The 25,733-nt window shown below is 40.7% G+C and overlaps 3 protein-coding genes across 10 annotated transcripts in view; all 3 read left to right on the top strand.

Moving 5' to 3' along the window:
* Positions 1–1,407: 1,407 nt before the first annotated feature.
* On the top strand, positions 1,408–7,597 carry LOC128757476 (leucine-rich repeat and immunoglobulin-like domain-containing nogo receptor-interacting protein 1). The gene is made up of 3 exons (XM_053862796.1): positions 1,408–1,628; positions 5,132–5,204; positions 5,298–7,597. The coding sequence occupies exon 3, from the start codon at positions 5,310–5,312 to the stop codon at positions 7,131–7,133; it is 1,824 nt and encodes a 607-aa protein (XP_053718771.1). The 5' UTR covers positions 1,408–1,628; positions 5,132–5,204; positions 5,298–5,309; the 3' UTR covers positions 7,134–7,597.
* A 533-nt stretch (positions 7,598–8,130) lies between these two features.
* On the top strand, positions 8,131–12,461 carry vps72a (vacuolar protein sorting 72 homolog a). Its single transcript, XM_053862834.1, has 6 exons — positions 8,131–8,477; positions 9,194–9,346; positions 10,282–10,402; positions 10,644–10,820; positions 11,283–11,427; positions 11,779–12,461. Exons 1-6 carry the CDS (start codon positions 8,361–8,363, stop codon positions 12,167–12,169), a joined length of 1,104 nt encoding a protein of 367 aa, XP_053718809.1. The 5' UTR covers positions 8,131–8,360; the 3' UTR covers positions 12,170–12,461.
* A 9,244-nt stretch (positions 12,462–21,705) lies between these two features.
* Positions 21,706–25,733, top strand: part of LOC128756937 (ras/Rap GTPase-activating protein SynGAP-like) — a 43,405-nt gene continuing 39,377 nt past the window's right edge. For 7 of the 8 annotated variants that reach the window (XM_053861815.1, XM_053861814.1, XM_053861812.1 and 4 more), the window contains exon 1: positions 21,706–22,447. The gene's annotated coding sequence lies outside the window, so the exon portion shown is untranslated. Of the gene's footprint in view, positions 22,448–24,286; positions 24,396–25,733 lie in introns of all 8 variants that reach the window. The other variant, XM_053861809.1, reaches the window with a different exon arrangement.

The following is a 25,733-nucleotide window of genomic DNA, read 5'->3' as shown; positions in this document are numbered from 1 at the left end:
CGAAGGTACCAGATGGCAAAGGCCCCGACTCAGCATCGCGAGTTCTTCTGTGGTGACCACGCATCTGTTGTGTCAACAAGCTGACCTGCTGCTATATAAAGACTCAGACTGCTCCGTTACAGGAAGTACAACCACCAACAAATGAAAGACACTAAGAGGATCTGGGTGCTTGATATGACCTGCGACTTTTGATTCAATCCAGACATTTGGATTGAATTAATTTCATTTAATTTAGGAAAAATAATGATGCATTTATTGATGAATTTTCAAACTAATTGATTATTTTCAAACTTGAATGATTATGACTGCTAACATAATAATAATAAATCAATTTACTTCTTTATTGTCCAAGGCGTGATCATAATTCAAGCCCGCAGAGGACCCTGTGAGGGAGTCATCATCCTAACCTTCAAACTACAAGTAACATCTGACTGCTCGACTTACGTCCACCTGTACTTACGACCATGGCCAGCAGATGCTTATTTTTATTTTTTTATTCAAGGTCTAGCACCGCAGCACTTAGCAGCCTGGCATCGCGTACGACAGTGAGGGCAGCACAGTATCCCAGCATCTCACTCTCACACAGTGATCTACCACTACAGTAGTACCAATAACCTATTACGGCCGGTTGGTCGGAACCGATCCCAGTCGTAAGTCGGATGTTACTTGTCTATCTGAGAGTGATTTCATAAACCCCTGCACACAGGTCACATATCCGCAGCTTGCTCAGGAAATCTTGTACTTTCATTGGCTAAAGATAAGTCTCAGTCTACTGGGGCCGACACGACCTGGTCATCTGCATACGACAACACTGGCTGTATCTGTCCGTAAATGCAATCGAATTTCAGACACAGACCAAGTCGCAGGACGAACGGAATTCATTTACAATGACATCAATGGCATTCATTGATAGGCCAAACGCTGTTTTTGCAAAATCTGACATTAGTTTTACTTTCAATGACTGAAGGTTAATTCTTGGACTCTTCACCTTCTTTCATTGATTTCCCTTTCATCTGCTTTGTAGTTTCTGATGTCAACATCCTCTGTTGCTGTGTGGTGCAGAACTTTATCAACAATATTGTGGCCGTATATAAGGACTTGTTTGTCACAAGATCTGTTCTACGCCTCAGATCTAAACACAGCACAATCTCTGTGGAGTGTGGAGTATTGGATCGCCAGTTCCCCTCATCTATCATGAGCATTATTATCGTAGTTCAGTTCTCTTGGACCTGAGTCCAGTTGCATGGCTTTACTTGTATGTGCAATAGATTATATGATATATTTTCCCAGGTGCCATGCTTCACTCTCCTCAGCTTCCAAATCTCTAGACTGACCTGTAGCTCTCTCCAGTCGATCAGCGTTGGACTGGGTCCAGCGACCAGTTAATATAATCCAGCAACATGCTCGGAGCTCCCACTCTAGTCCACGCCAGCCCTTGTTGTTGTTGCCATGAGGACGATGAGGCAACAGAGGGAGTGAGCGGCAGCAGGAGAGGATGCTCTCGTTATTTCAAGTGCTTCTGTCTGAAGCGGCTTTCATGTAGAAGGAGCTTCTTTAATCCACTCTTCCTGGACACTGAACACTGGAGGCATGTACGTGAAGATGATCTACAGGACAGAGATAAGGCGGTGAGTTATGATATCCTCCAACTGTATTTACCTCATATTCAACTGCAGCATTCATGGTTTGCTTTTCACTCCAGGACTTTTCACATTCTTTCATGGATTTTTATACTCCATGTTTAGGGTGTCAAAATCAGTTGTTGATACCCAACTGTTAATGACAACAACTGAATAATTTTGATAATTCAGACTGAAAATGACAACATCATTGCAATTGCCACTGAAATACAAGTTTTTAATACAGTTATATTATTTAATATTATTTTCTTCCTATTTTCATTTTTTTTGGTGTTTCATAATATTTCTTGTGTCTTATTTTGTTTTATTAATATTTTGTTTCTTGTTTTTCTTGTTTCTACAAAATTGATATACTTTTGTGTTTTTTTTCCCTCATAAATTAAATCATTAGCTCATTTTTCTCTTGCTCATATTTGTGTTCACTATGTAGCTGTGTTAAAATTATTAATTAAAAATATAAATTCTTATTTCCTGTTGAGAATCACTTATAGTCTCATGTAAAAAAAAGTTCATAATTTCCATATTGAATTCCATCATTTTTTATATGTCCTCATCTTTTTAAAAAAATAAAGTTAATCTCTGTTCTATACAAGTCTTGAACACATTGATCCTGATTTCCATTTATGTTTATTCTTCTTGCCAGTTCTAAGTAATTTCTATTTCATCATTTTTTTTTTATTTAACTGACTCTGCTTTGAAAGGTCATGAACGGTCTCTTGACTGCGATAAGATACTGGAGCAGCACCCAGAGGAAACCTACAAGAGGGACCATTTCAAAATAGAAAGTCACTTTGTGCGAAAATTAACTCAAGAACATGACCTGAAAATTTGAGTTCCGTTATGTAAAAACTGAAGTATTGTCTCGTGCAAACGCGCCATTGTCAGCCTAATTATTTTGAAATGTGTTTGCAACAAAACCCCATCGCTCGTAATCTTCTCCTCTCTGTTCATGCCGTTCCATCTTTCAACTTGACAAAGTGTGAGGCGAGCTGACGAATCTGTGGGCGGCATCACACTCAAGGTGCCATTTCTTCCACATTCGGTGTGATTCATGCAGCAGCCCAACAACAAAACACTCTGCATATTAAATCTCTTCACATGTTTACCTTCAGATATATTCACCCCCACATGCTTAAGTGCGGTGCATGCGCAGTACTGCTAACCTGACTGGTCAGCGAGGCCAGTGTTCACTGTTCTACAATCCAAACTGAAATTCCAATCGATAAAGGAGTTGGGACTGAATGTGTTGATGGATAGAAACATTTCATTTCAAATCTCCCCTCCAGCTCTCATTGAAAGTCACAGACAAAGAGCACTTTTCTTTTCACAGGAGCGTGTTTAATGTCTTCTTTACAAATAGAACGACTCCTTGACCTGCGAGTTTTCTGAGCTATAAGGAAGAACCACGCAGTACACACAATACAGAAGAGTCTTCTGCTAACACGTCGATTTTTTTCCAGCTCCTGCGGTTATTAAACATTCATCACTGACAAAACCAGACACGTTGAATATAATAATATCTAAGGGCACTTTTCCTCCCATCCGCCGGTGCTGAGCTTGTGACCTTTCAGCAGTTGTATGTCTGCGATGCCATCTATAATCGGACCTCTGAGATTATCTCGGCTGATCCGGCGGCAGTGTGGCCCACTCTGGTCCTTTAAAAAAAAGTTCAGTCTCGAACTTGAGTCTGAGCCAGCAGAAAACAAATCTGTAAACAATGAATTTGGATTTTCATTCCCCCAACTTGACTTTCCATTTATAAACGCCCGAGAATAATTATGTTTTTAAGACAGGGGAAATGATTGGTTCAAAGTTGTTAATGGCACCGTATTTGGAGGCCGATGACTCATGGCAGCTTTTTATTATTGTGCGCCTGCGTTCGTGTGTGTGTATGTTTTCTTCACTTTCCTCACACCACATCGAAGAAAGAAAGGAGCTCATTCAGCATTTGAAATCCCAAGGTTATTTGCTCTATCTCACTGTGACCTCGCAAGACAAGCTGAAATGCGCCACTAAATCCTACACTCTCCAATATTCTACAGATTCTAGTCTGGTTTGTTCTCAGCAGTTCTCATTCTGCCATGTTATCAACTGTCTGGTGATGTCTGTCACTTGCTTTCCATAGGATGTATGTTGTTGGTCCCCTACTACAAGTGTTATTTTAATTTTATTGTTTTTGAACAAATTAGTTTTTGCAAAATGTAAAATGTTCTCCTTATAGCTGAGTACATTGGAGAAAAGTATACAAGGAACATCAAAGTTAAAGGATATCTGAACAAAGCTGGAATAAAGTTGGGGGAACAGAAAGAGAGAGAAAAAACAATTAAAAATATGGGGGTGGGATTTCATTAAAAATACAATATATATAAAATATAATTGTATAATTAATTCATTGCTCAGAATCACATTTCAATATTTGGCACCAGTATGATGATATTGAAGTTAAACCTGTACAGATATTCATAAACATCACGGTGGAAGTGCTCCAGTAACTAGTGAACTGCTTCATAAAGTTCACATTTTTATGTGCTTCCATCCTCTGGTTTTTATAACGTAATTTTTCTGTTCTTTGGGAAACTTAACTCTCCTTCATCTCGGGTGTTTTGGTTATGACATCACATCGTATCATGTGGTGCAGCTGGAATTGCTACACTGAAAAATGTTCCTTGCGAACGAAAGTTCATATGTGTTGTCTATTAATTATTTTTGTCTGGAATTTATTAATTGTATAATTAATCTCTAGTCCTGAATATATATAAATATAGGCCCTAACTGTATTGAATTCACAAGATTCATGCCAAAGATTATAGTATCTCTGTGCTGTGAGTCATATGACATTTTATTATTAGCCGGATCCAGTTCTCTCTCTTCAGTAGTCAACTCCCACATACTGGTGGAGCAGCATCACATCAAAATACATTTTTTATAACACGTTTAAGTTTTCAAAATGGCTGCCTTGCTCAAAACAACAGTGAACTACAAACATGGGGCAGGAACTGTGCCTGTGAGTCCCTTCTGGTTTTAATGGATCACAAATGTCGATCACTGAAGCATTGAAAGCAGCTTAAACCAACCTGCTTGTTCCTAAATAACAAAATTGGAGTGGATTTTGCTTTTTCATGTCATATTGGGCAGATGATGCATTTTGACAGGTACATTAGTGTAACATACAAACCAAATATAGACCCCCAACTTATAGAAGCTGCTACTGTTCATCAGTAGCTGGTCTCATGTTTGTCTTCATTCTTGTGGTGGACTCTAAAAAGTTCAGATTTATTCATCTAAGACAAGTTTATAGATAAAAAATGTTCTTCATTTTTCAAGACAGTTAGCAGTGGCTGAAAAGTTCTGCCAAACCTTTAAGTGACTCTGTTTACAGCGTGTGGTGCGTCATCAATCCCATGATTCTTTCAGGGTCACATCAACACGCCTTGTGACGTCAAGAAGCCCGGCAGTGAATTAATTTGCTTTCTCTTCTCTTCTCGCCGTAGCCGCTAGGCCTACAATGATGTGATACTCTGTCAACTTGATGGTTTCGGAAGGCGACTCTCTTTTATCCAAGAGGTGGGAAGTAAAAAAAACACTGATGCATTTGCCTTTTGAAGGTTGCTTTTCTCTCCCATTTGATATCATATTTTTTACATTTCTCCCTCTCAGGCAGGTCACCAGATGAGTTCTGGGATAGGAGTCGACCGAGGACTGAGCCGGGCAGCTGTGTATCTGTTGGCAGCAGGGCTGGCATTTACATCAGAAACCCGATGGCCGTGTCCTCAGACCTGCCGGTGCAGCAGCGTGGAGCTGGAGGTGAACTGCTCCTTCAGCCAGCTCGCCTCTTTGCCTGATGGTCTCCCCAAAGACTTTCAAACATTCAATCTAAAGCATAATTCACTGAAAGCTCTGGTGAAGCAACAGTTCCAGGCCTTGACTCAACTTCTGAACTTAGATCTAAGTTATAACCGCCTGGTTCTGATCGAGGTGGAGGCCTTCCTTGGCCTGCAGAGCTTGCGCTCTCTATGTCTGGCCCACAATCAGCTGAAGATCCTCTCGGTGGGGGTGTTCGCTGGTTTGTCCAAACTGCAGTTTCTGGATGTGAGCCACAATGAGATCCTTGTGTTCCTTGACTTCACATTTCGAGACTCAGCCGCTCTCCAAGTTATTCAAGCAGAGGATAATGATTTTGTGTTCATCGCGGACCGAGCTTTTTCTGGGCTGACCCGTCTCCAGGAACTTCACCTAGATGCCTGCAATCTCACCGCTGTGCCGACAGAGGCCCTCGCTCCACTCCGTGCCCTTAAAAGACTGAACCTGCAGCAGTTTGGTCCCAACAGTCTTCCAAACTTCTCCTTCCGTCATCTTGAACGCCTGAAGGAGCTGCTGATAACCGACTGTCCCTGGCTGGACACATTATTTGCAAACAGCCTCTTTGGACTGAACCTGACCTCCCTCACGATCACCAACTGCAACCTCAGCGCTGTGCCATATGCCCCCCTGAATCATCTGGTATACCTGGTGTACCTTGACCTGTCTTTTAATCCCATCACCTACATCCAAGGAAACATGCTCGGAGACTTGTTGCGTCTTCAGGAGTTCCACCTGGTTGGAGGGTCCCTGCTGTACATAGAGCCTGGAGCATTGAGGGGCCTTGTGATGTTGAAATCCTTGAATGTGTCGAAGAACTTTTTAACCACACTTGAGGAGGGGGTTTTTCATTCCGTGGAATCACTCCGAAATCTTGGACTTGATGGCAACCCGCTTGTGTGCGACTGTCGTTTGCTTTGGATGGCGTGGCGCCACATTTTTCTGAGCTTTGGCGGATCTTCGCCCACATGCTCGACTGCTGTGCAAGAGTGGAATTTTCTCGACTTTTCACAGTCTGAGCTTTCAGGTTTACTCATTTGCCAGCGCCCTCGGATTCTGAACCACAACTCTCAACAGGTGCGAGTAGATCAGGGGCACACGGTGGTGTTATTCTGCAACGCTCAAGGTGACCCGACGCCATCTCTCACGTGGTATAACCCGCAACTGAGAGTCTTGTCACCGGTGGGTCGAATTCGGGCGCTGGCTAATGGTTCCCTGGAGGTCAGATACGCACAACCCCAGGACCGAGGCGTGTACATCTGCATCGCATCTAATGCAGCTGGAAACGACAGCCTCTCCGTCAGCCTCCTAGTCCGGGGTTTCGCGTCGCCTCCCAAAAACCCCTTTCTTCTCAAAGATTGGTTGGTGTTGCCATCGGCTGCTCCAGGTGTGAATAAAACCCAGAGAATCCCATTCGATATGAAAACTCTTCTGATAGCAGCGTCCATCGGGTTTGTGTCTTTTTTCAGCGCTGTGAGTGTATGTTTTATCTTCATGGTTTTGTGGAGCAAAAGCAAAGGGCAAATAAAACACACAGCCACCATTGCTTATGTACCACGCAGCACCGTGTCAACAAGTCATGCAGGCACAAGCAACTTTATGGAGACGAGCAGGTTCACCATGAAACTGATATGAGTCATTTGTGAGCAACTATACTTCAGCACTTGCATGCTTCTTTACAGCTCAATCATGGGTTTAGCTTGAGCCTACGTGCACTAAGTCGACTGTAACTGGCTCTGTACATTGTTGTGAAACTTCATGAAGATAACCAGAGCATAGCCTGCATGCAGTATTTACCCAATGAATGCATTATAAGACACCACTCATTCAATACTTCACTGTAAGACCAGTATATTTCACTAAATGAACTTCACTGTTTTTACTTATCAATGTTTCTGCTGAGTATTAACCTTAAATTAAGGTTCTCATGCTCAATTTCTGCATGTTATTTACCATTGATTTCTCCGATATCTGGAACTGAAATTTATATCCTGCTTTTATAATCGGAAATAAACACTTTGCTTTATGATAGGCCACATGCAATAAAGTTGAAAAATATTACCCCACAGTGTGTTGAATTTATAAATGCACATTCAAAAGCCGTACAAGGTCAGAGTGTATTTCTAATAAACACGATGAAAAAGATCAAAAGTTATGTTGTCTGCATACATATTTCCATGTTATTGAAATAGTTGTTTTTTATTTTATTTCATTATTATTATCATTTTTGCATTACATACGAATTTTGGGTAGCAAACACGTGCACACATCTTTCTATTTTCTGCATTAAATTGTGTACTTTAGTGTTTTTTTGATGCACAAAAATAAGGTAAGAATGATAAATAGTGTGATATGGCATAGAGAAAGACAGAGGGGAAAAAAGGACGAGGCATGAAGTTAAAAATCCACTAAAAAGCAAATTAAAGCAAATTCAACCAGAATAACTGACATTTTCACAATGAGTGCAAACTAAATGCAATATAAAACACAAACGTAAAGAAGGCAAATATATTAAAAGATTGCAAATAATAGTGACATTTATTACCCCCAGTGCATTTATGTATTCAACGTTATTAAATTCTAAATTCAGTCACGCACCGGATGTGAAAGAATGGTACCGGAAGCTAAACATATTGGCGGCTAACCTCATGTAGCCGGCTGTTTGTGTCGATGCTAATGACAACAACAATACGGACCTTTCTTCTGAACTGGATTGTTAGAGCCAACAGTGCGGTATACGGGGAACTGTCAACAGCTAGTTGACCAGCACTCGTTGATAAATATCCTCCAGTTTTGATTTAAACAGCCACGCAGTGTTGCGGAGCATCGTTGTAAAGTAGCATTGTGGAGGTGGATCCAAACATGAGTCTGGCCGTGCACCGGGAACCTCGAAAAACTGCGGGGAACCGCATGTCCAAACTGTTGGACGCTGAAGAGGAAGACGAATTCTACAAAACTACTTATGGAGGCTTCAACGACGTGAGTAAGATGTGGGGAGAAGCTGGTTAGCATTAGCGCTTGGCGGCTAGCTCTTCCTGATCACAAAGCCATTCATTTGTTTGCCGCTGCTTCTTGATGGATTCATACGTGATCGATTAAACTATGTCCTTTAATTTTAAATAAAAACATGCCGTCAACGTATATTAATTATTTGACTGGAGAAATGTACGTTGTAATTGGTCTCATGCAAGGTTCGTCTAATTTAAATGTTAATTTCGCACATTCTATTTGTTTCTCTATTTCGATCTATATTGACAATAAAGGAAAGGTTCTCACATTTTACATTATTATTTTTTGTTTGTATCGGATGTATACACAAGGGGAGCTCCAAGTACTGGTACTATAATGAATAGGAGACTTCTCAATTTTTGCCGGCATCAGCTCAGCATTGATGTAAACTGTTTTTAAGTTAACCTGTGATGCTTCAGTCACATAAAGTAACGTTGCTCTTATTGTGCATCTAGTCGTTTCCTCGTAATTTTTTGAACATTATTATTTCATATAACAAAAATGATACAGTTTTTATACAAAAGTTGTTGATGCTTTTTGTGAGTGCTTCATTCACCCACGGTGCACTGCTGACAGTAATGGTCTTGGTTTGAAATACAGGATTTTAGCTTGAGCTAAAATGTCTTGCCTGAAATAAGAGTCATTATTTGGCTAGAACCTGAACTGCAATGCCACTTTCACTGCAGGAATCAGGCGATGATGAGTACCATGGGGATCATTCTGACACGGAGGACGAGGTGGACAGTGATTTCGACATTGACGAAGGTGACGAACCTGATAGTGACCAGGAAGATGATGCTCCACGCAGGAAAAGTCGAGTTGTCACAAAGGCTTACAAGGTAACACATTTACGACCAGGAACCCTGCATTCATGACTACCTGCTTTCAATTAACTGACCACAGATCATAACAGTTTACTAAAGCAGCAACAGCAATATCTGTAATAATCAGAATAACAACAACAATAATGAGAACTTCTTGATCAGACACTTTGGTATTAGTGGCAAATAGAAAGAAGAGGTGGAATTCACCCAAACCTCCAGGGCGCACATCATGCCCATTGTTGAATTGTAAAAGGGCATATTTTATGAATTGTATTCTTTATCCTATTGCTGTAGTTCCCTGATACAAATTGATGTTGTTTGTAGAACGTTAAGTGGGATTGAAATAAACTGTTCCCTAAACATTCACAACATGTGATGGACAGTGAGAAAACAAGGCTTAAAAAAATAATTTAGTGACAAGTACATCTAAATTCAAGTCCGTTAAAAATTCATTCTGAGGCAGCTGGTGAAGCAATCTGTGCACACTGCACATTGAGTGCAGTTCACAGCTACAAATTTATGAAAAAAAAAAATATTTAATATACATCTCTTTGACAATATCCTTGAAATCACAATTGTAGTGATAATAATGTAATAATGTAGTAATAATTGAGATTTTTTTAAATCATATATCAGACACCACCTACTGTACAAACATGGAATTACACAAACCTATGGAACACTGATGGCCATTCAATTGATCATTCAGATATATTTCCCCACAAATGTTTTTATACTGATGCCTGAAGCAACCATAGTATTTGGCACAGACCGTTTCCCTGCACAGTCCTCCTGTCATCTTGAGGCAGCAGCTGAGGGAATCATTGACTGATCTCTGCCAACACTCCTCATCTGTGCTTATGCACCAATAGAGCAATGCTTCTCTGTAGTTATCCTGCTTTTTATTCTTGCTGCATGTGACATGAATATTTTTTTTGTCTCTTGTTAAGGAACCGATAAAAGTGGCCAAGCCAAAACCAAAAAAACCCTCAGAAGAAACAAAAAAGACTGAGAAGAGTAAAGTGGAACTTAAAAGGCGGATACCACAGGAGTTTCACGATTTTTCTGAAAGTATGTGATGAATTGAATTTTCTCCTCCTTATATCTTTTCTCTTTTTTCTTCTGTGTCCTTATAATTGCTGGGAGAGCCTAGCACTTAACATTGCAAATTAGTGGTGACATTACTTTATTTAGATCATATTTTTGTTCTAAAATGAAGCTCTGCTTTTCTGTTAACTTGCTCTTTTGATGGGCTTGTTTTGAATTGTTAAGCATCAATTATATATATATAGTGACTTTTGCAATCTTTCAGCTCGGAAATCAGTGCGACAGTCCACCAGTGAACACACACGTAAGACTAATCTGCGCTTGCAAGAGCGACAGGATGCCCCTCGGCGACGGAGAGGAGCACATCGTGACAGGCCACTCACTCAAGACGAGTTGCTAGCAGAGGCCAAGGTCACAGCTGAGATCAACATACGTTCACTGGGTATTTATGTGCTTGTATTATTCATCTGTAATGCCAATTTAGTTCAGCTTTATTCATCAGTTCACATTAATTTGTGTCATAAAACGGCCTTTGATTAAAAGATATAGAAGTTCATTTTATCACACTTCATATTTGCTTGTTTTTATACAGTTATCAACACAAAAATCAAGCAAACGGAACTGCTTTTGCATAACCCAGAAATGCAAGACATTGTCTCAAAACAAACGCATACAAATAAGGTAGAATGTAAAGAAAAAGCTGCTATTAAATGGAATAAATGTGTTAATAACATTAGTATTAATTGCAAAAAAGGAGTTGCATGTTATATATACAAATATTATAAATATTTGTGTATCAATTTTAATCAATATGATGTATAAGTTCCACTCACAATTAATCATCAACTGCACAATTTTTGGGGGGAAATATTGGATTGAGGAACTATATTTGTGTGTCATTTAGAAAACTATGAGCGCTTAGAGGCAGACAAGAAGAAACAGGTCCACAAGAAGAGACGTTTTGAAGGGCCAACTATCCGCTACCACTCTGTTCTGATGCCCATCGTCTCGCACTCTGTTCTCAAAGAGGAGAATGTTGATGTTGAAGGGTAAGCATTCTTCCATGTCTTGTAAAATGCATTGAAGTGGCTGCACTCTTTTTGTATAGCTAATGCAGGGTGAACTCAAAGGGGAGAAGGTTGGTCTTGGTAGAGTTTTTTTTTTTAGCTGTAATGACATTGATAATAACCTGAGACAAAAATGTAGGCAGTGAAGCAACTTTACCCAAACTGTCCACTCCATGGTGATCCGGATTCCCAAAATACATTTATTTCTCTCTGCATTGGTTAAGGAAAGTTTCCAGTCCCAAAACTCTTCTTTAACTTTAATGTTACAGCACTTTAGTACATACTGTACTGTGAGTCTGTGTGTTGCATTACAAACAAACTTTTTCCTTTCAGCTTGGATCAGGAAGTTCCTCAGTCGACTCCCACAAACCCCTCCACAACACCCCAGCAAGCAGCAGGAGGGCTATGCTCCCGCACCTACATAACCTTCAGTGACGACGACGCGTTTGAGTCTGCGTTCGCTCCAGAAGCACAGTCCAGCCCTCAGCTTCCTGTGCAGGAGGTTTGTCCTGTCACCCATAAACCAGCGCTTTACAGAGACCCGGTCACAGATATACCTTACGCAAACGCGCGAGCCTTCCGCATCATCCGAGAGGCTTATCGCAAATATGTTGCTGCGCATGGATTTCCCAACACGCCTGGAAGTTCTGCTGGACCGGTGTCTTCATTGTCGAAAGGCCCCAGACAAAAAACTGCAGTCAAGCAGGGGACAGTTTCTGCCTAAATGATTGACTTCTACAGCTAAAACAGGTCGGTATTGGGATACATTTCAGGTTAGTGTAAATTGCATATGTTGTGCCTCAGTAAGATTTATGGAGCTAAATTGTCTTTTATTCAGTTTACTGTATGAAGAGGTGACACTTAAATAAAATGTTCGACTTCTGACCTTGCTTCTCAACAAGTGACTGCATTATCGACATCAGCACAACTGTATGTGTCCTCGTCCTCCGTCAAAGGAACATTGACAAAAGACGGTCTGAATGAACCTAAACCTCTCGAGTCCTGGCTGGACTCTAGAGATTTATTTCTTCAATTTTTAAAGTATCTTTTTCAATAAATAAAAGTGCGTCAAAGAAGACCTTTTTTGTAATTCGTTCCTGGATAGTAACCTAACGATGGAGGATCAGACATCCCTCTTCTTTTAATATAACGTGTTTATGTGTTCACTTGGTTGGTGTCGTGACAGAACTGAACGCTAGCGTTTAACTTTCTCTATATATCTTGTCTATTTTTAGTCCTGCCACGTAAATGTCAGCCTCCACTGCTCCAGTGCTGTGTTCATCACTCGCTCTATTTCCACTGGACCATCACAAAGCTTTAACGTCATCCCGAGTCTAGTATTGTTTGACCTCTGACTCCCCCTTCACGGTATAGATTAGTCCTTCGCCTGCAGTGTCTGGATATCGTCTCAGCTTGACTGTTGCACAAAAGAAAAACATGTACTCTGCAGTTGAGTCACTGAGATGTCTAACCTCCATTATCAATCCAGTTTCATGTCTTGTCGGACGAGGAGCTGTTTATTCTCCCTTTATCGCTGTGTTTATTTTAATAGTGGCAGTCATCTGTTGAAATCTGACTCCTGCTGTGCGCCTCAAAGTCAGCTCCGTCCTCAGGAGATGATTCATGCAGATATTTTGTCTTTGCATGAATACCTCCTAATATTCCTCATTTAATGACACAGTCGCGCTGTACTCCATTGGGCTTTGTGGTTTTGTTTCTGAATGGTCCGGATGATCAGGTGTTTGATCACGTGCCAGTCTTTCTTCCTTCTTTGACCTTGGTTTGATTTCGGCTTGAAACATGGAAGCATGTTGAAACCCAATGTCTTCTCAATAATAATGTTGCAGCAGGTTCAATAATGGAGCAGAAACTGCCATAAAGTGATCAGTTTTTATTCACTTAATATGCCAACCATTGCATCCCAAAGGAGACATTCACATCCGCCTTTAGTAGTTATTTTTGAAGTGTTCAAAGCGTCGAAGACTCCTCATTCCTGCTTCACTGGCATGTTTGTGATTGGTAGTTGAAAGGAGCGGGAGAAGAAAGGAGCAGTGGAGCTGAGAGTTAAGGGATGGCAGAAAAAAAAAAGTAGACAGAGTTTGACATGTTTGGCATCGACAATAATGAAGCAAGATCTAATTATGAGGAGATCTTATTTAATCTTCCTAAATTAGGATCAAACCAGACCAGATTAGTTAGCTATACCATCCACTGGCTGGTGTCCACATTTCAAAAAGATTCTTCTCAGAGAGAGAGAGTCGCTCCGACTGATGTCCGACCTCATTATGTTCGTCTCACAGAGAGCTGATAGACAGGCAGACTGTTGGGTATATTAATTATGACGGTGAGTAAACGCAGAGAGACAGAGCAAATAGGACTGTGACAAGACCCAACGCTGCAGGATGAATCATTTGCTTAAAGCAACAGATCAAATATTAGTTGTATTCACTGTTCATACATTGGATTTACATAATTGAAGAGTTTCTTTTATGCTAAAGTAGCTGCAGGGCGTCACACAAGTCGGGATTGTGCTCACCGTCATTTTAAATATAACTTCAGAATTCAGTACACCTAATAGACGTATCTTATCTGGCATGCATTTGTTGAAGATGGCATGGCTCACCACCTTTTTTTTTTTTTTTGTTTTTTGAAAGTTAAAAAATCTGGTGTTCGCAGACTCCTCAAACCAGAGTAGTCTCTCGTAATTAAAACTCGTGGCCAAGTTCAGCGAGGTCAACATGAGTTAAAAAAAACAGAAAACGTTTGGATAGAAAAGCGCATGGTTCTGAGCAATACATGCAGCAATATGTTTGCTCTTTATAAGGCATCAGCTTTGCCCTGAAAGATCTTTAATATACAGGTACTCTGGGGATGGGGTGGCACTCCGCTGCTGCGCATCCTCCCTTTTTCCACTCCGCAGCCTTGAATTGATCTTCGTGCGAGTACAATCTGGTGTCGCTATGGAATCTGAAGCAGTGCACTCTTGCTTCTCATGTGTGGCCTCCCTGGCCCACGACAATCTTCTTGCTTCCTGCTTCTTCTGTCTGGGTCAGGCACTTTCCCGATGTTAAACGTACGTGGACAGATTCAACTTAAATTTGGTCATTCTGCTATTTAATATTGAAATGTGATTAAATTTTGTTATATATTTATTAAATTTATATATATATTTTTTTCAAATCAAATTCCACCCCATCTGTTGCTGCTTCCAGTCCAGGCAGCTCGGTCAGATGTTTAGTTGTGTTTCCTCCTTACACATTTTCAACTTTTTTTTTTTAAACTTCTCAAATGCCAAGAAAACATTTCTTTTTTTCCAAGTAAATCATGAATAATTTTATTGATTGGCAATGTATCTTGTGGTAGTACACATGTTCCTAACTTTTCTGTTTTTGAGCCTCCATTGTTAAAACCCATAATTCTACTGCCATGTTGTTCGATTCCTACCCTTCATCAATACAATTCATGTCTTGTCTTTTTTGGATACCGTGAGCTGTGTAAGGCCTTAGCACCCCGTGCGTCATTTTTGGATCATTATACCAAGTAATTATAGTAGTTGTGTGATGCTCATTTTGACAGTATTTAAAATAAAATACTGTTAAAATACCTTTCAATTAAGTGCCTTATTTCATGTTTTACCCTTCAAGAGTTTTATCTACATTGAGGATCTTTCAACAAAATGTATATGAAATGAAATATAAGCATATAGAATTTTAAGCAGATATTGTGGCGTACACTTCTTCCAGGTTTCTCTTAGTTTTATAACATTTTCGCAACTGTTGGTTACATTTGAAACTCTTTTTTTGTCCTTCTGTCTTTTGGCTTGACATTATATAATGGATTCAATGCCCATCCCTGCTATACGCCCAATATGTTCAGGTATTCGTGGGGATTTCTTTGGCAAACTGCCAAAAATCTAACCATTTCAGTGACATCATCATTATGTCCCTGCACATTTATGTTTTAGAGGCAATATGTCATGTGGCTATTGCTGACTTAAATATGCTTTTTTTTTTTTTTTTTTAAACTTACTTTTTGTTTCTCCACTGGCTTTTATAGTCCTGGCCGTACCGTCTCACATAAAACAGAAACAACAGATCCTTTTAAAGCATAAAAACAGCTACATTTTGTTGCCACTTCATATTTTAATCTCTATATTTCTTAGGCAACGGTGGAATTTAATGAATCTAGCGCGTTAAAGCGAGCGATGGCAGCCCACACGTATTGACGGGGAACAAAACATCTATTTAAAAATAAGTTATCCCTTAAAGCGAGAATGATGACGAAGAGCATTGCGGTGTCAGGCGAAGCTGAGGTCTCTTAGTGAAGTCGATGTTTAAGTAATGAGCCATGGGCCACACAATCTCTAATCAATCATCTGTGGAGGGAGAAAATGGTAAAGGTTTTCTCTCCCACATGCGGTGCGGTACATATGGTTCCAACGGCAGAGAACAGGAGAAGAAGGAACTGCATTATCACTGGTTCTAGAGTGGTAGTTGCCATGGCGACGAGTGTAGGTGGTGTACTGTGCTCTCTGCTCATTCCCTTGTCCTCTCCCCTCTTGTGATGCCCAGCTTTTCTATCTGCAGAATCCACATGACTTTCACCCAAATACCTCAACTCAAGTGGTAAAACACTCGAGCTGAATTTAATTTTTTATTTCGGCCAACTCCCATTAAAATTACACAGCACTTGTGCAGACTTTAATGGCCTCTATCACCAATTTGGGATCATGCTGGTCATCAGGTTATGTCTTAATGTTGGCAAACTCTTTGAACCAAATAAAACCCCTGGATTTATTTTCCTGTTGATTCTTTGCTCAGCTCAAAGTCCTTGTGAATTTGCAACCAAATTCTTTATTTGCCGGCTGGCTATTCTTTTATCAGTTTCCATGGAGATGCGTGTGCGAGTCTGTTCGTAAGTGACTGAGCGAGGTTTGAGAGTGAAGGATGTGTCATTTCCAGTCTCTGTTTTCCAAGACCGATGTGGCGGTTTTCCAGTTACACAAGTCCAGCTTCGACAGACAGCAGCATCGCTCACCATGGTCTGTCAGATTCTCTTCTCTTTCAACTCGCCTTTTTCCCCTCTTCACTCTGACAACAGTTTTCCTGGTGGAGTCCTGGCTGGCACTTTTTTTTCCCCCCAAAAAAGCTAAGCAAAGAAATTCATTTATTGTCTCAAGGGGGCTCCACATGAGGATTGGTGACCTGAGGAGTGCAGGCTGTTTTTTGCAGATAGTGTTTCCTCATCTGCAAGGCAGGCAGATTTCCTCAGCAAGAAGAGCTAAATTGGGGCAACGGAAGTTATAATGACCTAAAATTGCTCAATGAAATCAATTAGTGAAGAGTTGCAGATCAGATTTTCAGCACTGCTTTTGGGTCTGATTAACGGGTTTTTAACTGTAATAATTCCAACACTTCCTGACTGACGTTTCCAAGATACTCGTTTCTCATGCATTTCTGATGTGAAGCAAGTACATTTCAAGAATATTCCAAAGTCGTGGTGCCCTGAGCCAGAATGCTCTGTTGCCCCTTAGATGTGAGTCTCGACTTTTGGGCAACCAGTAAGGACCTGAGGGTCCTGGCTGGCTTGTGAGGAGTCAGCAGTTCTGTCCAAGTCAGGCCTTTAGATCCTGAAGTCAAGTGGGCAGGGAGCCACTGCAGTGAAGCTGACACTTCGGTGATGTGCTGTCATCTGTTAGCACCAGTTTGAAGCCTAGCTGCAGATTTCCAAACCAGTTGGAGCGATGCAGATTTCTTCCTCATGCCACTGAGGACAGAGTTACAGTGGTAGGAAATGAACATATAAATCTGTTTTTAAGTCAGCGTCATAGGGATTTTGTGCCATCCAACTAGTGACATCATCAGGACAAGCTAAAAGATCCTTAACTGAAAGGTAAAGCTGAGTGTCATCCACATAGCGGTGGAAAAAATTGGGGTTGGTGAATCACTTTGCCAAGAGGAAGGATGTACTTGTAGATGGGAATTAAATTGGACCTCAAAAAGAACCTTGCTGCACGCCTCAGGTTGCTTAAGCTGTGGATAATGAGAATTTATGAATAAAAGATTTGAAGACGCCCACTAGAAACGCTGCCTTTTGAATCTCGCTCAGGAATTGAGATGCAGGAAAAAAAAACAAAACAAAAAAAAAACCAAGCATGACTATTTTTCCAGACCCAGTCGTGTTTTTAATTGGAAACATCAAGATGTGCGATTTAATAAACATGTTTAATAAAAATTACCAGCCTCCAGAAAACGTTTACAGGGCTCTAGTTACTGAGTTAAAAACTTTTGTATGTCAAACTGTGTCAAGTAATTAGTAGACACGTCGTCGGATGAATCGCACATGAATGATCGACACCAAATCAGAGCCCGCCTGTGGCGGGAAGACAAGTTTTAGAGGCAATAACATTGACGGAATAAGATCCATGGCTGGCAGCCACTCATTAACCTAATGGGTACGAGAGAATGGTGCGTGTCAGGGCCAAGGAGAGAAGAACAGAGGGAGAGGAGAACACAGGGAGAGGAGAACACAAGGATGGGGAATGAGAGGAAGAGACTTCTTCCTGATGAATATGCTGGCCCTGGGTATTTAAAGAACATGTTTGAAAGTCATGATTCCCAATCAAATGATTAAATGGGAAATGAGTCATACATACAAAAAAAACACTAGAAAAGTATAGCGTATACCTCAGCCACAGACCTGATCTAACAGGACTTTAAAAGCATCACAGCTTATGATCAAATCAATGAAACAACGTCCATGGCTGAAGAATTGAGTGGCTCATGGCAAAAGCTCATGTGCACTCCTGTTATTAAAGCCTTAGCTAAGTAAAGCTCAGAGACACCACACATCAAATAAATCTGGCCCCAACATTCTCAACACACTGGGCCGTGCACCACCAGTTCATCCTCCACGCCATGAAATAAAGAAGAAATGTGCAAGCTTAACATAAAGAAAAATAAACAAAGTAAAGTCGTTCATGTCAATATTGCAAAATTCAATTTTCAGTGTCAGCAAATAAAAAAAAAGTTCCCCCTTCACTTCCTTGTTTTTCAGTCGGCATGTTTCTTCATTGGCTACAATCAGTTCCTTGTCATAATTCAATTCGGTGGCGACTGGCTCTAGTCACAGTTTTTTTTTTTTTAGATGAAAGATTGTCGGCTCTGACCGATTTTTGTTGGGACAACCGTGCTACACTTCACACCACAGGACTGTCTTCTCGGACCATCTTATAAGACATACAGTAAAAAAATCTCAAGGGGAAAAATCAGGACAGAAACATGTGGTTCAGACAGCTGCGCCGTCTTGACTGTATCCTTGATTTTGTTCTCAACTCAAGCTAAAGGACTGGTTAGTCTTTGGCTCAGCTTTTTCTTCCCTTTTTCTCTCTTCAACTCTCAAAACCGGGACTCACTTCCAATCTCAACCAAAGTTCCCTCGAGGAAGAATTACTCACCATCATGAAAACTACCCATCAGTGTCATGTCAACATTACCCACCACTTCCTATCAGCCCAGATAGACTCCCATCTTTCTCTTATAGATTTTCCCAAAATGCTGATTTGTCATCACTGAGCGCAGACCTGATGTTATTGTGTTGAGGAAATGCACTGCGACACACGCAGGAACGATCAATCAGCTGCTCTTGTTTATATAATATGTTTACAAGGTTGGTATTAAAAATAGGATCCTTTGAACCAGAACAATAGCTGGCGCCCCCACACTTCCGCAGCAGTAATGATACATTTGCTGGACGGTGCAGCGATGGTTCAGAATAAAACATCAGCTATTAAAAGCCCACAAGTCATTATCATATCCAATTTTCACCTGGGTAGAAGAGCTCACTCCCCTGTTGTGAATCATCCCTGGATATGTTTACCTTGAATATATTTACAGTCTTTGACTGGCATCCATTTTGGAGCGCCACAGTTGATGTCAGGACTATAGAACTGGATGAAACTGGTAAAAAAAATATATTTTTTTGTCTGATAGGAGCGGTGTTTCTGAGATTGACACATGACCGACAGAGCTAACACACTCATGTAAAACAGACCGAGATCAAACAAACACGCCATGTGGCTTTGACCACAGCCATGACCTGATCTCTCCTTGTCGTGTGTTGCTCCGCATGGTTTGCTGCAACATGTATTTTAAAGGTTACATTCATCAAATTCATTTGATTTTATTATTAATTCATCACGATCAGTCACACTGTAGTATTTGATTCTGGATTCCAAATTTAAGTTGAACATCAGGACGGAAGTGCTCTACTCATGAGCAAACACTGCATAATGTAAACAAAGTTTTTGTATTTCTGTCCTAACGTTCTTCAGTTTTCCATCTCATTCACTCTCTGACAAAATAGATGTTTTGATTATGACAGTCCTCTACATGATGAAGCTGCATTACTTTATTATATATTTATTTCTGTAATTAATGAATCAACAGGTCAGGTGGAATGGGTTCCACGGGGTGATGGAGTTCTGTGTCCCAGCTGGGAGGTAACTCATCCCTAAGGTTATAAACCAACAGACCAATGTCTGTTACACGACAGAGCATCTACGAAATAGAAATGCTAGTTACCCGGATGTAACTCCAGTTCTATGAGTAAATGTGAAGCCCTCTGTCTGTTTGCCCAGCTGGGCGATCACTGAGTTGCAGACAGGAATGATGCACAGTTGCGCGGGGCTTATATGGGGGCTACCCCTTCCCCTGTTCAGGGCCCATCTTTTCCAGAACAAATGGGTCTGGGGCCCATACAAGGAATAGAACTGATTCTGATTACTATGAGTACTGATTTCAGAATTACTGATTTCCTTTGTGGTCAATAACCATACATGTAACTAACCATGTCATCAGCGCCAAGATATTGGTCATCGAAAAGTCCAACCAGCAGCAGAACTAGGTGCAAGTCGTGTTCAAGAGAAAAATACCCTTGATGCAAACTGTTGACAAAATAGGAAAAACTGTACGTCATTAATGAAATTCGGAATAAAATAAATATAATAAAATAACATCTAGATATCGTAAAATATTTTTCTTTTTCATAAATAAACTGAAGACGATAAGTGTCAATCAAAGTATCTCCATCATTATTTTTTCTTTTCAAGTGCTTGTTCAGAGTTGGTAACTATCACAAGTCAATTCAATGACACACTACTGCCACCACAAGTGTATTAAAACTGTGCGTCTCATGGCCCAGAGGTGTAAAACTAAAAACTTCTAACTGCTCTCTAGGGGACACTCGCAGCCCACCCACCCACCCGATGGTTCGGAATCACTGCATTAGAGGGCTCTGCATGTACTCGTAGAACTTGAGTTACATACAGGTAACTAGTATTTCTTTTGTAGTATGTCACACTGCGTCTTGTTGTACCCTATGTAACTTTTTATTCTGTGATGTTGCAGAAAATGAATTGGTCAGATTACAGTTTATCCTCCATCATTGTGTCACTTTGCTTAAGTCGTGTCCGGTTTTGTTACATCGGCCGTACGTTCCCACTATAATCTATGAAACCCTGCGATTGGTGGCGTTTGATGGCACATCCAGCCAGATGTCAGTGCAGAAATTTACCAGCTGCAATGATTCCCAATCCAGAGTAGAGATGAGACCTCACGTCTTCCTCTGTCTTTCCACTGCGGCAGACGCAAAAACAGTTACAAAGCAACGGTGCATCCGTTTCAATTACATGTACAACCCTGCAAATGCTTTAGAAAAAGACCAGTCAGATGTAGAAAAGAAAACTCTGCTTGTATTGGTGACCTTGTCATCTGTCATGTCGTGTTCCTGCTCAGTGATTTTGCTGGTGTTGCCTCTCACACACCTGATATTGAAAGCAAGCCAAGTGAGACCAAGCTGGGCATGTGTCATTATTCTTCCTTTCCCTCCGAACATATGGTGATTCACTTTATTTCATGTATGTAATGTTATTTCATTTTCAGTTGATTTTTTTGCTTTGAATCCTAGGTGTCTCCAGGAGCCCGCAGTTTACCTCCATGATGAATTTTGCCTCCAACTTTATTACTATTAGAGCGTGTGTGTGTGTGTGTGTGTGCTGTCCTATTCCATTCCCCTCAGCAGTGCTCGGCTCTGTGGGCGGTAAGTCGTCATCCTGTGCTTTTTTATTTTGGTCCACAAACTCGAGCCATGGCGGGGGGCGGGACGGACCGTGCTGCTCCTGTGGAGGCGGGGTTTCTTGTCTATCCGTGACACTGTCTCCGCCCTCCTGGGACGGACGTGAGCGCTCATCGAGCACCTTTCCTCTACACACACACGCACACACACACACCGCTGCGCCGTGAAAAAGCAGGTGACGGACCACCAGCCCGGAAACACACACACACCTAACTGCGCTCGTATGGATTTTTGGAACCTCCGTGTGAATTGAGCGACCCTGGAACTAAAACTACGGTGGAAAGAAAATATGTGGCGGGATCAGATATTTCTGACGCGCTGCAGAACATCGCTGCCTGTAAATACCTCCTGGGTGTTTGCGCGCGCGCGCGCGTTGCCAAATTAGCTTAAACCGTGAAATAATTCCGCGTCTCTGGAGTGATACAAGAGCAAAAGTTCGAATTAAATGAGGCGGAATTCGTGAAGTGGAGCTGCTGGCGTACACTTGTGCACCGAAGTGACAATTAAGATGACAAAAGCCGTCCGCAGAAGCTGCGCTGGGATCACGTCTTGGTGCTTGGATCGCCATCGACTTGGAGGACAGTCAGCAGGAGAGGAGGAGCGAGAGGGAGATTTGGTGATGGAGTGAGCTCAAGTGGAGAGCGTTTTCCTCAAGATTCTGGGTCCAATTATGCGTGGACCCTCTCAGAGTCTGGCTTCCCACAACCACTTGGCTCCATGATTGAGACTCAGTTTTTCATTTTTGCATCTTTTAGGTCCCTGCTATTTGAGTCTTCATAGAGCACATCAGCACATCTGGAGTCCATCTGCATCCACAGATGTGACTGAGCTGTCAACATTTCATCATTACCAAGTCCAGAGAATTAGGGTGAGTACTACTGACGCCTCATCTGCCTTCTTCTAGTGGAACTCAAGCTAACATGACTGCAGTGGACCACCACAGCTAATCTGACTGAAGTTACGAACTGCCTATATGGTTTTTCCAAAATAGATTTGCTGGAGGAGCCTTTAAATGACAGACTAGGTTTGACGTTTATTTCTCATAACTTCCTTAATAAGGACAAGAATATGATTTTTCAAGTAAGATTATATGGTGGAATCATGAGCTTTATGATGTCAGGACTGGAGCGGCGTTTGACATGTAGGGTTTTGTTTAAAGGTTTCATTCAAATTTTCCACACACATGACCTATAATATCAATTTATGTAGTGCAACATTTAACCACTGGACTTTCTTACTTGTGCTGTCCATCGTATCCAATTTGAAACATCTTTCGGATACTTTCACGTACATAATGCTCAATCATGCTAGTTTACCTACAACTTAAAGTTTTTGTGTTTAATATTTGTTTATGACTTGTCACGCTCTATATTTTTTGTTGCACTGATAATGGGCATAAGTTTCAAGTTGAGAACTTTATATAGATGTTTTATTGTGTATAATGATTTAAATTACATCTTGTGAAACAGTTTTTCTGTATGATTTGTACTCACTACCCACTAACCTTCCTCAGGTTGTTCAGTACCTTAAACACTAATATGAGAGTGTATTTTGTTTGTAAAGAACCCATTTAATTTGATGCCAACTGTTTCATGCTGTCTTTTTTGTGGGTTAATTAACTGGATACCCTTGAAGAAAATTCTGTCTATTCTAGGGAAAATTCATATCCTACCCTTATCAATTTAAATCCATCATCTTTTACTAACATTGACAACAAAATACACTAACCAAGTTTTTCGTCCTAGACATATACAGCTTCAGCTTTAAGGTGTTTCCATTATTTTGTCCAACCCCTGTATATTGTTTCCGCTCTGCAAATAATAAGCAAGTTGCGATTTTCTATTATTGCAACTTGTTTGCAATAATAGAAAAAACTTACTTTTGATTTTGTGAGGAATCAAAAGTAACTTTTTGATTCCTCACAAAAAGTTACTTTATCGTTTGAATATATTTCTTAACTTCGCTATTTATTAGAAATTGCCCAATTTTATAAAAAAAATCTTTTTCATCCTCTTTTAAAGAGGGCACTATGCATTATGTGTGCTGCAATATTACTATGAAATAATGTCACTTCAGTTGTGGCATTCATTGTGTAACACCAAAACAATTGGCAGATCTGCTTGTAATATTTATTGCTTCACATTTTAATAGAAGTCTAGAGTCAGTTTTTGCGAAAGATCTTGGTAGGCTTAACCTACGATTTACACCTTGTGTGCTCTCACTCGAAAGTGGCTTATCGCCTTCTCGGCTTTTCCCTTTGAGGAACTTTTGTTTTTTTTTGCAGGTGAGCTAATTTAGTTTGTATTCAGAATCTAATTGGATAACAAAAGCTTAACCGGTTTTCTTTCTAATTTTAAGTGTAGTAATGTAGGCTCACAGCATCAATTCGTCACAGAGCGCAAAATGAGAGTCAGATAATTAAACGTATGAGGCAGCACACTTGATGAAACATGATAAGTCTCTGAATCATAGCCCCTCGCAGGATTTTCCCTTCACTCCTCCAGATGAAATATCTTGGAGATATAATCGATCTCATGTCTCCTCAGGGAATTACTTGGTTAGTTTTGCTGAAATAGGCAGTGTGAGTCATGGGTATCTGTTAGTCTCCTACAATTCCATGTTAACTTTCAAAATGTTGGACAGCAGGGGCTTGAAAGCGAGAAAGAACTGATTCTGCTCCAGTTTTGATAATCCTACTACTTTTCAGCCATCTTCTTTTGCAGCCAAGGACTGAAAAGTACTGCCACACTTCCTCATTGTTGTGGAAAAACTGGACAATATTCAACAAAAGGAACTTGCGAGTGAACTTCAACAAAGTAAATAGATTTTTAGACAGTTGAACATGAACTTGGTTTAGCATGTCTGTGTTATCCATTTGTAGGAGATAAGCACTGTACTTTTATAGGAATACGTAGACTCAAGTCAGGTTTAATGTCACTAACCCAGGGAATCTTTAGGTCCAACTTTACTGGTAAATTCTAGTGTAGTGCTCGAGGCTGAACTCTGTCCCATAACTTGGCTCAAGACCTCATTTCCAAGGTCTTGTTCTTGTCTTGAAGTCAACTGAATTTAATGTCAGTCTCAGTCATACTGCACTCGGGAATTTTTGTCATGACCATTCAAGACCTCGGCATGTTTATAAAATCGCGAATGTGCTAAATTCCCAACGTTCCCAAATGAGTCTGTTCTTTCTGAAAAAACATCCCCAGAATCCTACCTTAGTGCCGATTAGTGAACTGTATTTACGTTAAAAAATGAGAGGAGATGGAGAGCCCGGACTGTGAGTGTCAAACTAGTACTACTTGTGTCAAGCTAGTGTTACTTCAACGCAAAATCTAACTCTTTCGATCACAGACATTATGTACTTGGGGTCTATTTGTAAACTGTAAAATTATATTGGAATTGTATTCGGTCTTGTACTGGAATTGGTCCCGCCGCTCTTTGGTTTTGGCCTTGACTGGGACCTGCACTCTCAAAGTCTTGTCCTCGACTACAACACTGGTAAACACTGCACATCACCTGAAACGTGATCTACTCCCAGGCTATTTGAGTGGATTTAGTGATTTCACAAGAAATTGACAAAATTCATTTTATTTCGCCACATGGTCTTATAATGCCTCTACAGAGAAAGACAATCACCTGGCTCATTGTCTAACTCAGCATGCCTTAAAACCTCATACAAACAGCTGAAGAAAGGCTCCGTGCTGAGTGCCAAATAGTGGACCTGTTCAGCGCATCACTATGAGACATGCTTCAGGGATTTGTTATTTGAGTTTTGGTTCACACGTTTATGTCACTTTTATGAAGTCTAATGACTGATGATATATTGGGGAATGTTCTTGAGGCATGTGCCAGCACACTATCCAAGTACCCTGTTCTCACAAATGTTATTATGATCAACTGTGGAATGCAGCAAACACACCTGTCTCCATTCTTACACCTTCAAACTATTGTCAGATTCGTCTTGAAAAACACTCAAGGGCCCTGTAAAGACTCGCTTTGAGGTGAAGACCAGTTTCTTAATGAAAACTATGACCTAGAATAGTCTGATGCTGATTAATGTTTTTGACTCTGCTTGAGTGCAGCAATTACCCCCTCAAACCTGCAATCTACGAAAAGCAGCAGTGCTACTTGTGCGCTGTCCTTGAAAATCT

This window comes from Synchiropus splendidus, chromosome 4, assembly GCF_027744825.2.
Source record: "Synchiropus splendidus isolate RoL2022-P1 chromosome 4, RoL_Sspl_1.0, whole genome shotgun sequence".
NCBI classification, from domain to species: domain Eukaryota; kingdom Metazoa; phylum Chordata; class Actinopteri; order Syngnathiformes; family Callionymidae; genus Synchiropus; species Synchiropus splendidus.
Note: the sequence above shows the minus strand (reverse complement) of the source record. Positions and strands in the feature narration are given on the sequence as shown.

Excerpts from the sequence above, each read along its gene's own strand:
- LOC128757476 (XM_053862796.1), top strand. The coding sequence starts at position 5,310 with ATGAGTTCTGGGATAGGAGTCGACCGAGGACTGAGCCGGGCAGCTGTG.
- vps72a (XM_053862834.1), top strand. The coding sequence starts at position 8,361 with ATGAGTCTGGCCGTGCACCGGGAACCTCGAAAAACTGCGGGGAACCGC. Across the intron at positions 10,403-10,643 it reads GTTTCACGATTTTTCTGAAA|CTCGGAAATCAGTGCGACAG; the intron begins GTATGTGATGAA and ends GCAATCTTTCAG. Across the intron at positions 10,821-11,282 it reads GATCAACATACGTTCACTGG|AAAACTATGAGCGCTTAGAG; the intron begins GTATTTATGTGC and ends TGTGTCATTTAG.